The sequence below is a fragment of the Phalacrocorax aristotelis genome, chromosome 2 (assembly GCF_949628215.1).
Source record: "Phalacrocorax aristotelis chromosome 2, bGulAri2.1, whole genome shotgun sequence".
NCBI lineage: Eukaryota > Metazoa > Chordata > Aves > Suliformes > Phalacrocoracidae > Phalacrocorax > Phalacrocorax aristotelis.
In genome coordinates this window covers 95,947,865-95,960,049 of record NC_134277.1, presented here as the reverse complement: position 1 = coordinate 95,960,049, position 12,185 = coordinate 95,947,865, and the positions used below count along the sequence as shown (strand labels likewise).

General features: G+C 37.8%; 1 protein-coding gene across 1 annotated transcript in view; it reads left to right on the top strand.

The window, feature by feature from the left end:
* Window positions 1-12,185, top strand: part of TMEM245 (transmembrane protein 245) — an 88,614-nt gene that overhangs the window by 32,589 nt on the left and 43,840 nt on the right. Inside the window, exons 7-10 of the mRNA XM_075084409.1 lie at window positions 6,355-6,459; window positions 7,762-7,844; window positions 10,034-10,124; window positions 10,914-11,012. Coding sequence (XP_074940510.1) covers window positions 6,355-6,459; window positions 7,762-7,844; window positions 10,034-10,124; window positions 10,914-11,012 — 378 coding nt within the window. The remainder of the gene's footprint in view (window positions 1-6,354; window positions 6,460-7,761; window positions 7,845-10,033; window positions 10,125-10,913; window positions 11,013-12,185) is intronic.

The window sequence follows — 12,185 nt, the reverse complement described above, 5'->3', positions numbered from 1 at the left end:
TTCTGTGGTTTGGGGAGGTTTTATTTTCCAGCATGATCACTCCTTAACATGCCTTGTTTCTTAGTTTTCTATCCCAAGTGTCTCTTTTCCAGCTCTTGATATAAGCTACTGAAGGTCATATAATTCTGCCTGATCTCTTCTACTAAAATGAATGCACATAGTAAAATGTTTTGTACAGCAGAACATTGCATTAGCCTTTGAAGGGGTGGTTTGATTTAGTGGCACTTTTATTTAAGAACAGTTCATTTCCACCTGGTCTCCGCTTGTATGCGTAACAAAACCAGTTATCTCCTGGACTGGAGAGCTGCGCTCTGCTCAGAGAAAGCATCAGTTAACTGAATTAAGATGGGAGCAGTGAGGGTGAAGCACAGTTGTAAAGCTATGAATATAAGTGCTTGCAAGTAGCACGTTGACTGGCTTCAGTCGGTGCTGTTATTCTTTCACTTTTGAAGTATCAAACTGGCCTGGATACTCAGTGGTATTCAGTGTAGCAGGAGTGAAATGAGAATACTCATGGTCTCAGAACTGCTGAATCTAATGACAGTCTTAGGGGAAGTGAGGGCTAGTAAAAAAAAAAAACAGAAGTAAAAAAAAATTAAAGCAGCTGGTATAGCTAAAATAATTTTTCTTTTGTGTGGCTTTTAAAAGTGTGATGTGTTTTGTAAGAAATCTTCTCCTCGGTTCCCATGGTTCATCCTGCTCCACTAGAGTTAACTATTGTTCTTTGGGGAGCTGTCTTCCCAAGAGAAGTTAAAACTGATTCAGTCCGTGTTCGGCCTCATGTGTGACTGATATCTGGACAGCTCCCCAGTGCAGTGATATCTCGCTGGGACTTGGGCAGTGTCATTGCTTCAGACAAGCACAGAGCTGGAGGGAGATGCCTGTAGCCTGTGTACATCTGCAGGACCTCAGAGTTTTAGAGATGAAAATCTAGTATGTGATAAAATATATGAAAACCAAGTCATTAAGTGAAAGAGAAAAAAAATCAAATACCATATCTGGAAATGGGTTACGCTTCCATCAGCAGCTCACCACTTCAGTATTAGTGGGACAGTCAGAATGGTTACTGTGGTTTTATAAACAACAGCCCATCCTTTCCATTCATTAACAATTACAGTCGAAACCATAGATCTGCCTTGCATGTTTTGAAAGACACCTGAAATACTGTCATTCTGAATGCTGTTGAAAACAAGCAGAACAGAGCAGAGCGTGCAGGCCACGGGACACTGGCACAACTGTCCAAAAAGTTTCTTGTAAACTGGGAAATGGGGCAGCACAGCTAGGATCTGCTGTGGGTGGCAGGTGGGGAATATGCTGCATGAAGTGTCCAGGCTGAGCAGCTGTAAAGAATTTAGAAAGTTTGATCTTCAGTATTTAATGGGTGAGCTCAGGGTTGTATCATGGGGGGGCTTTCTGTGTTTCTGAACAAGGGGGTAGAGTTGCTCTACTTCATGATTTGGTTAGAATTGTCCACTAAGAGGGCAAATTTTGAATAGTCTTATGCCCTTGAATATAGTTTGGTTGTTTTAAAATTATGTTTTATTTCCTGACTTTGAAATGTTTGTGATATGTGACTGACTTATGATTAGTAAACATGTGCAGCCATAACCCTTCATAAAGTTTTTATTAGGTATTGGTTTGTTAGCACAGTGTAGGTAAAGAGCTGAGCTCAGTAAGCCTCAGGTGAAAGTTTAATCTCAACTACTTTTTTTTCTGGCTTTGAGTTTGTCAATTACTTGTTTGAAAATTAATGTATGTAGATAATGTTTTTTTCCTTGATAGGTTGCAAAAACAATTTCGTTGTATTTACTTTGTACTCTAAAATGTCTGGATTTTATTTTCAGAGAATTGCATTATTGGGCAAAACCCTGTGGATATAGTTTTTTTTAACAGAGGGTTGTTTTTTTTCTTAGTTCCTAGGAGCTATTTTTGAAAACTACCATTTTACTTTACATTTTCATAGGAAGACATCCTGAAAGTCTGGTAGTGTTACATGCTCATGCACAGGAGTCAGCACTGCAAGTATTGATTATAATCAAGATGGAAAAAAAGGCAAAAAAAAAAATACTGTGCAAATTATATCAAGTTCTTAGGCTTTGGGGTGTTTTTTAGGTTTTGGGGTTTTTTTCTTTCTAAATAATTACATTTAAAAAAATCATACTCTACTAAAGGCAAAGAAAGGAGGAGGTTTATAATACAGAACACTGGGTGCAGTTAAAAGGTTGCTTCCTTTGCACCTTTCTCCTTTTTGCCTGTCTTTGAAGGGAAGTACTTGTGAGGACATCAAGGTAAATTCCTGATAATCCACAAAGAAACTAAAAATACATCACCTAGAGATAGCACAGCTTGAAATGGTGGTTGATTATGGCTGCTAGTGATAAACCTTAGGTTTTTTTCTTCCTATTCTAGGAGCTTCTGTCAAAGACCTGCTTGAAACTTTTTTTTTGCCAAACAAGAATAGTATATGATCATATAGTTTAACATGGTATATGTAGTCCAAAATATAGAATGGATTCAGTTGGCCTAGCATGACTTGTTCTTTATAAAGTCTATGGCAGGAGTCTTTAGACAGAATTGCTCAACTCTGCTGTTGCTGTTGGAAGGACACTGGTGTGAGGATACTTGAGACCTCGTACGCACTGTTCTTCCCTAATTTAACTACTTATCTGACTCATTTCAACGTAACCCTGAGATGTGTCCTGATTACAGGCTTCCCCTTATTCTCATCAGATGATATAAATAAGATATCTTCAAACATTAGCTGAGATAAAGGGAAATGTCAAGAAGTCTAAGAAATGTTTTGGAAAAAATCCTGATAGATACTGAAGCTGTTTAAAGAAAAAAAAATAAAAGTAGTGGTCCCTTCTGGTAATTTCACGTAGATTTAATTGAAAATGAAGTAAATGTCCAGGTATGCTTCACTGTGTGGGTAATGCAGAAGATAAAACATACTAGAAAAACTAGTGTTCTGATGGCAATGCTGTGTGAAACATCTGAAAATATGAATATGTCTTACTGCATAATGTGGAGAACCTGTCTAGATAGCAGGATTCCTGATTGTTAAGCATGAGCTGTAGTTCTGTTACAGCTCGGCATGATACGGTTTGTATCATCACCCAAAAGTTGAAAGCAGGGAGTACTTGCAAATTATTGAGAAGCATTTTAACAGAATGCAACTCATCTCTAAAAACTTGCTTCCTACAGTGAACTAAATTTTAAAAATTTTAAAAAAGTTAATAACTTTCCCTTCACAACTGTGACCATTATGGATAGTTTTTTGTGGACAGCCTATCACAAGTCAGTAATGTTTTGGTTTGGTTTTACAAGTGTGACCTTCTGTAGCTTAGGAGCCTGGCTTTCCTTTACCTTTGCGTAATTTTGGATGTTGTGGCAGCATCAGCTTCCCGCTGTTGACTAACCTTTAGACTAGAAGCTTGGAACTGAACTTAAAACTTCATGATCTCTGGCTAATCACTAGTGTTTAGTCAGTATATGTTTGTCTGTGTGCATGCCCATGGTTTACAGGAAGGATGTAAAGGGAGGTCTGACAGGGTTGGGGTAAGAACAAAGTCTGGACCTGATTCAGCGGTAAGTACGAGCACACAGGGATTTAACAGTCTAGCTTACCTGCAGTAAGAGAGCACCTATGCGTTATTTAGCAGGAGCGTGCAAAGGTGAGTGCTTCCTAAGGAAGTATTGTGGGTAAACGTAGAAGGAGGAAGGGAGGTTTATAGCAAGCAAAATAAAGGGAAGGGAGTAAATATAGCCCTAAATGAAAGTTGTGAACCTGCTTTTACTTTTACAATGCTCAATCCAATTCAGTCTTCTCCTGTGATTTGTCTGTACCAGTGGTATAACTTGGATTTCTCTAAGACTGTGGTGAGAGATCTAATTGCAGTACCTGTAGGCATACCAGAGTTGGCTTTAGTCTGTCTTGCTTGGGCTACCTGCCCAAGTAAATAAACACAAGGTGGGCTTGGGTGGCTGAGGCTGCTGCCTGTACTGGGACAACATCAGTGCTGCCAGTAGTTTACTAACTAGATTAAAGGTAATTCAGGCTTTTCGTGTACTGCAGCCGCACCTTGATGGTATTGTAGGCATACTCCAACGCACAGTAAGAGTGCCAAGAAAAGATCCCCTGTTGGTCATGTTCCATTTCAGAGAGAGTCCTCATCCTGATCTTTTGGAGCTTGATCTTCCATTAGTTGGTACCACGGTGAAACACCTAAAGCATCCAGCTTCAGCTGCACTGAGGTTTCATCTATTGGATACCACTCACACAATCATTGAGGCTAGCTTTTTTTGAAATCTCTGACAGTACCTCCAATTTCTTGGATTCAGTTGGTCTGATTAAGGTGCTATATGTAAGACTGGCTGGCAGATTTCTTTTATCTCTAACTTAGAAAGTAAATAACAATTAGTTTGAACTTTAACTAAGAAATAACAAGGGCAGATTTAATTTTTAATAGCTTCATTTTGAAGCCCATGCTATGAAATTTCTATCCCCTGGCCATCCAGTGTTTTTCAGTGGTAGTTTTCATTTCTGACCTTTAAAACAGGGACTTACGTTTCATGCTTCTCTTGCATAATCCTTAGATGTATGTGAGGCTTGGAAGGGCACAGCAAACCCTGTTTTCAGTCTTATTTCTAAAGAGGTAACAGCCCTACATAGAGGCTACTCAAGAAAGCTGCAGTAGTGCTGCAGGCAGGTAGCCAGCCTCCCTCTAGCACTGGCAAGGCATTTCTGACGGCTGAAATATTTCAGCAGTGTTAAAAATATCTAAGACAAAAGATTTTGCAGGTCGTTCCAGGTTCTATGAATTCCTTTTTGCAGGTCATAATACAGATTTCGTTACAAATAAAACTTACTGGCTCAACACTTGCTTCTTTTAAAAGGATTTTGCTTCCCTCCAGTTTTCTTCATAATTCTGAACAGTTCTAAAATGCTGGATATGATTCTTGTGTTAATTTAGATCAGACAAGGACCTGGTTGTAAAAGAACTTGAAGGTTAAAAGTAATCGCTTAACGTACATTACCTGCTCAGATGATACAGGATGAGCAGCCAAAAAAAAAAAAATCCTTACTACTATTTTTTTTCAGATAGGGGATATAGCTTCAGTGTTACCCATTTCAGTTGTCACACAGCTGTCCGTAGAAGTTAGTTGTTCCAGGGCAATTTTCACATGTAAGGATAGGGTAAATAATGAAGAAAGAACTAATGTAAACAACCTGCAAGCATATTAGTAGTTTTGAAAGATCTCTAAGAAGTTACCAGCCTAATCTCCGAATACATAAGTTGTACTCACTTGGAAACAGTTCATCTACTGCACGTTGGCTTTGACCTCAGTTCTCTTAAAGCACAGATTTTACAGCTGGACTTCTGCTGCTGCTTTTTCCTGCAGTAATGCCAGAGGGAGAAGAAATAGCCTTGGTATTTGAACCGTAGAAGCTAGGAAAATTTGTTTGGTCATACTTGCATAGGCTTTCACAGCTTTTTATGTAAACAATCAATTTGTGTATGAGATGAAGCTCAGCTTGCATTATTCTAGAGCACTCTGCATAGGCACGTGGCTGAGCAGTTTTATTATTTTGAATGACGTTATCAGAATTTCTTTAATCTTAAGTGGTGTCATCATCTGTTTGTGGATATGTATAGAATGGGCCTTTCCATAAACCCACAGAACAATATACATGCCTGTTTCCTGTATCAGTAGGTTCAGCTCATGCATCTTTAATGCTGAGCATCCTTTCAAGATTGAGAGAGGATAGAAATAGCCGGTGCTGAATAATTGGCCTGATGTTCAATAACGCAGAAAACCACCAACCCCATTTCAGTTCAGAAGGTGACAAGCAGCTTTAAAAACTTGGTCCCTTGCAGAAATAAGTCGTTTGTAATTTAGACAGCCATTAGCTATTCAAATTCGAAAGTCATGGTTGTACTTTAGGGTGTACCTTGATAGCTTCCAAGTCCTGGGCAGATAGTATCTAAGTTTCCAAGTTGCTGAAGGACAAGAAACAAAGACAAGTATCTAGGTTCATAGCTGACACAAACGCTAGCTTCTTTAGGTCTAGTGAGTAAATGTTGAATTATTGCTTGCTTTGCAGAGAGCTTGCTGTGTCTTGTGGTAGCGTGTAAATGTTGTTTGCAAAATCACATGTCATACCATGGCCTTAATCATGCTAACATCGCTTGTTAATTGTTCATCTCCAAGCTTGGGCATAAATGCTGTTTGATTAGAGCCTGTTTTTGCACTCTGGTTGTAAATAAAGATAACAATACTGTCATGTAGCATTGCTTTCATTAAAGATTGATTTATATGCTTTGATTTGTTTTTTTTTTTTCTTCTGCACAGATGATCGTGTGGTTGGAGAAAATGCTAGATAAAATAATCAGCATTTTCATAATATTTTTGCTAGTGATAGGAACCCTTCTACTAGCCCTGCTCCTTACTGCAAAGGTACAGTGTGCTAAGGAATGTAATCATAGAGCTCATTTTTAATTGCTGAATGAAAGTTATTGGTATATAATTAAAATTGTGTAGCTTAAAGAATTTTTTGAAAAGTTTAGCAGCTAAATGCTCTGTAGTTGAACTTGATACCATTCCAAGACTTTGATATATAAAAATCTATATATTTATATTTATTTGTATTTGTATGTTTATTTACCTATATGACAAACCTAATATAGAGATGTTCGGAAATACAAAATTTAGTAAAAGAATTACTAGCTTATGTTACAGAAACAGATTTGGTTTGCATCCTGTTACACTTTTCCTCTCAACAGTAGAGCCACGTAGAATTTTTTCTTTTTGATTTACCTTGCATCGGAAATGTATTTGCAAAATGCTTAAGGTGTATTTGTCAGTTTGTTTGTGTAATTGCCTATAATAACCTCATGGTATCCTGTTCTGAGTTTAAATGTGCTGAGATTCATATCACATGTTCTTTGAAACTGATTTTTGGTTTGTGGTTGGGTTTTTTTTTTTGCTCACCAGAAGAGGTCACTCATGTACTTTTTTAAACTTTTTTTTTTAATGGAGCTGTATTCATACTTGAAACAATGAATGGAGATTGAATGTTTAGCTTTGAATACAGTTACGGAACAAAAATCAGTGGGTTCTGATGTCAGTCTCCTTTCTCCAGAATATAGGCGTATACAATGTTGAGTACTTAAAATCGAAAGCTTTAAAAGTTGTGCAACCATTCCTGCCTAAAGCTTCCTTATATTCATAAGAGGAACATTAAGATGCTTATAAAAGGTGTCTTTTATCATTCTTATTGAAGAATTAATTTGGTGAGGCACTTCATAGCATGGTTGGTCATGTTAAGATTTGAGCATTCATTAATTTTTACATTTATTTGATCCATGGCTTAAAAAGATATATCTGAAACTGTGCTTTGTATTTTAGTGCTTCCCTTGACAGAACTGCTGTATTGTTAGAATGTTTTCCACTGATGAGATAAGGTTTAAATTTCCATTTGCTGTTACTAGTCACACAGTGTGTGACCAAAATGCTCAGAACAGACTGAAGATTATTTTATTGACTGCTTTTTTGGGTTAACAGCACTTCGTTCTTCATAATGGGTTGTCTGCATTGGAAGAATTATTCTTTAAATGTCTAAACTGGTGTTCCCATGTCCATGTCCTGTCCCCGCCCCATTCCCGCCCTTCCCCCTCCCACCCCCCCCAAGCCTTTGTGAACGTAGGAAGAGTTCTCGTTTGCATTGCCTAACATTTCTCCTCTCTATATTTAATTTAGGTACATCAAGAGAGTGTTCACATGATACAAGTCACAAGCAGCTTGATCAATGAGACAGTTGCCAGTCACCCAGAATGGGCAAAGTAAGAATGCTGAAGTTAAGCGAATAGTATAGGGTGGATGAACAAGCTTCCAGGTGCTCTTATGCATAGTTTTTAATTCAAAAAAATCCCCTAGGTGAACAGAAATGGGAGCGACCATTGCAGGCAGATATAAAAGCTAAACTCTCAGCAGCAGTGGTGTTTATGCATTACTCTGGAGGGCGGTCAATGTGGTATCTCATATTTAAGGACTGGTTGAACTTTGGAGGAGGAGGACAGCTCTATAACATTCTCTAGTTACAGTTTTACAGAAAAGCTTGCGTACTGCAGAGAATAAAGAGGTCCTTATTCTTTTCCCTTTTACCTGTGAAAGAAAAGTAATGGCAAAGCATGCTCTCTGTAGAAGGTTGCGAGATGTGAGCTCAATTATTTTTTCAGTGTGGGGAGCTGGCTGCAGAATGCCTTTGAGGGAATAGTTGTTGAAGAAAATGTTTTTGGAATGAACTGAAGAAGAGTTTGAGAGTGAAAAGAATGCTGGGTGGGGAGAGATTGGTATGAATCAGTGGGGAAGACCTGTTCCCATCAAGAGCAAGTGTGTATAATGTACACAGTGGGGAAGATTGTAAGATATGGTCTATGTAATGATTAAAGCAAGCACCAAGGCAAATATTAAGGGAGAGAGAAGATTTTGAGAGAAATGCCTGTAGAGAAAAACAAGGGCACAGTGGTGAGCAAAGAAGTGATTGCATGAAGAGCACAGGGGGGAATAGGTGAGACTGAAGAGTGTGATTTTTTTTTTTTTTTTTTTTTTTTGGGGGGGGGCGGGGAGAGCATCCCAGTTTGCTTTCATTCTGCTTCAGCTAAACAGACACTGAGTAAAGGTGAGTCCAGACACTTCCCAGGAAAAAAGAATTGTCACCTGGATAAGGTTGTTGACTTTTTTCGAGGGCACTTTCTAAACAGAAGTGATGATGGTGTAACAGAATTGAAACAAAGTGCATGCTGCATTATAAGAGCAAGAGAAATTTTCAAAAACAGAACTAAAATGACATAGTTAATAAATGCTGTAGTAATATGTGCTTTAGCAATACTTAAGTAATCACAAACAAGAGAACAGAAACCACTTAAAAATGTGTTGTTTATTCCTTCATGGCATCTCTTGTGTTGTTTGGCCTTTCCATTTTGCTGTAAGATGGAAATAAGTAGGATTAATGAAAAGGGAAATTTGACTGCCAGGAGCTCATTCACATGATGAAAATACTGGATTACGAGTTAGGTAATTAGCAGAATTTTAGCTAAAATTTTTACTTCCAGTGTTTGCATCCAGATATGAAGCATCCAAAGCACTATCCTTTAATTTTTTAGAAGTATACCTCTTGCCAAATCCATCAGGCTTCAGCAGCTTTCAGAGCTTGATGCTCACATTGTGTTTAGAGGTGAGTGACTGAAATGTCTTGGAATTCCAGTGCAGGACATTTCTGAAGGGTTGTACAGACAGAAAAGCTTCCACGTTGATCTTCAGTCAGGTGAACAAATGCAGCAGTTTTATTTCCTGAATGCTTTCTTGTTTTGGAAGGGCTCCAACATGTGCCATTGAATCAAGATGTAGAAAGTCAAAGCAGAGAATGTGTGCCCTGTATTCACAAGTGTTTGATATGCTGTCAACTAACTAGGTACATTTCTTGAAAGTTACCTGAATACCTGAAGAAATTCTTGAGCAGATAGTTTCACGGGGACTTAGAAATGACTGGTGCCCAAACTTATTGCTCTTTCAGGGAAACTATGTTAACAATTTACATTCAGCTTGTAATTCAGAAGGTTGCCTTTGCAGCTAGACAAGACTGCTTCATAGAGTGTACTCGGAAAACTGGAATGCTAGGAAAATTTCTAAGAATGTAGTGTGAATAGCATGCATACTGATTGAAGAGCAGATCTCTTTTCAAAAGTTGAGATACCAATTTAACTAAGGTTTCAGGAACCTTGGACAGGAACCTTGGAGAATTCCAAATGCAGTGACGTGCCCTAGATTTAATTGTGCTTTGCTTGTGAGAAATTCTGTTCCCTGATATGTAAAGGGAAACATTTTAGTTGTAGGAAGTTTGTATGTATTTTACCTTAACTGTTTGTTGTTGTTTCAAATGTTAATTTGTAATGTGTTTTGGGTGTAATGAAATGGGTAAAATACGTAGCAGTTAACTTTTGTTTTCCTTCTTTAAAAAAAAAAAACCTAGCTGGCTCCCAGAAGCCCAGGTTATTCAGAAGGCACTCAATTCAGCAGCTAATAATGTATACCAATATGGCCGAGAATGGATTACACATAAGGTAAGAGTGAGCTCCCCCACCTTTTTTAATGTTTTCATTTCTTGTACTTCATAAAAGAAAATCACTGACAAGTATCTTTGAACTTCTTTTTACTTCTGATTGGTTAACTGTTTTGTTGACAGATCTATTCTTTCCACTCTCTAGTTTGTGAGTTGGAGGAAGGGTGGGAGTGATTTCAGTAGTCTGTTCTGCTCAGAGGAGTATTTATTTTTAAGAGCTGAAAAATCTGTCGTCATTTTAATAAGGTTGCCAGTGAAAATGCATCAAATAAAGATGAGTAGGTTTTTTTGTTTGGCTCTAGCTGTCCAATTTTAGACAATGTAGAAACATACACACCCCACCAGTCCCCCCTGCCCTGGTATTCTAATTTCTATGTGGTAGATTGGAGGTTTTTTTTAAATTATAATTTAAGTTAACTTTCTTCAAGAGGATTTGCCAAGGTTCTTATTTATACGTTTTTTATATCTAGCACACATCTCAAGTTATTGGAAATACTTATTCTAAAGATGATCAAGGCTTTCAGATTAAGCCTTTTGGAGATGGCTTTTCAGTGCAGAAAGAAGTTCTCAGCTTAGTGCAACAGAATAGGTTTATTTACAGAAAAACTTCTCATGTTGTGAGCCATGTTGTCTGAAGTGTGTATTCCATACTGATTCTCAGCTTTTCTAATCTTTTGGGTTTGAGGCATGCCTTTACTGACAATCGTAGGTGATTCATCTAGCTTGGAGTTCATCAGTAGATGCCGGCTTCATTCTGTCCTGTATAATAAAAGATTTCTATATGTTTTAGCTCCATAAGATCTTAGGAGAAAAAGTGAATAACACCGCTGTGATTGAAAAACAAGTGCTGGAACTCTGGGACAGGCTCTATCACTCCTGGTTTGTGAAGGTGGGTGACTTCATTTAAATGGTATTTATATAAACTGTCACTTAGTGCTTTGAGATAATTATGCTGAGTATGCATTTCTGAGAAAGATTAGCAGAAAGTTGGGATGCTGCGTAAAGGTCTTTAATAAAAAGCTGGTAAAATTTTCAAGTGGATAAGATAGATCATTCCACAGTCGCTGTTTGAGTACAGCCAGACCTATATGCTTCACCTAAGTAGTTATGTGTGGTTTTATGTTTGCCATTTAATTTACACTTTGCTCGCTTTTTATATTTGGTGTTTCATAGTTTAGAGCTTTCTGTTGAATTTTTGTGACCTTGAGGAGTTAAGAAAAGGAAAGTAGTATTCTGCACAATTTGTGTAATTTTTATTAATTTGAAATTACGACAAAGAAATTGTCCTTTCACAAAGTTTCTTACAATGCATTTTTGCCAACTCTGCTAGCATTCCTATAATGGGTTCTGCACAATGAATCTTGAGAAATTCCTAAGAGTTAAATCATTTCCATGCTGCCAATGCTGTTTGCCTTTTAAAGGAAAAAGCAATTCATTAGTCGTGGTGCAATGGAAATATCAAAACCCAAAAGGCATACCCTTGAAATACTTCTGTGTATTTAAATAATTACAACTTTAGTGTATTAACACTTTTCTTCATACGGTCATGTTTAAAGTACCTCTGAAGTTCCAAAATCTCTGTATTAAAAGAAGTAAGAGTTTCAGTATAGTAGTCAAAATAGAAGGGGAAAGAATCAGTTTCTTCTTCTGACCAGATAATGCTGTAGAAGAGCATGTGGAGAGATAACACAATGCTGTTGAGGCATATGGGCCCAGTGAGGAGGAGTTAAAGCTGTTATCTACAATAGATTTTGCTGGCCTTAAGCACTTGGGAGTATTCCGTGTTAAATGCTTGACCAAGAAAAGCACCTACTTGTGATACAGTTATACTGATAAACCTGTTGCTTTTACTAATACAACCTGTGTGTCAGATGGTTCGTGGCACTGTATTGTTCAGCAGGGCTCTGGGTTGCTGCACGTGCTGTATCAGTACTTTTGTTGCTGCAGTATGCAGCACAGATTGTGTCCGTCTGTTGTGTTACGTGATTTCTTTCTTGCAGCTGTTACTTGAGGGAATACTATGAGGCTTCTTTCTCGTAGATGCTCTTCTTGTAGGGTAAGA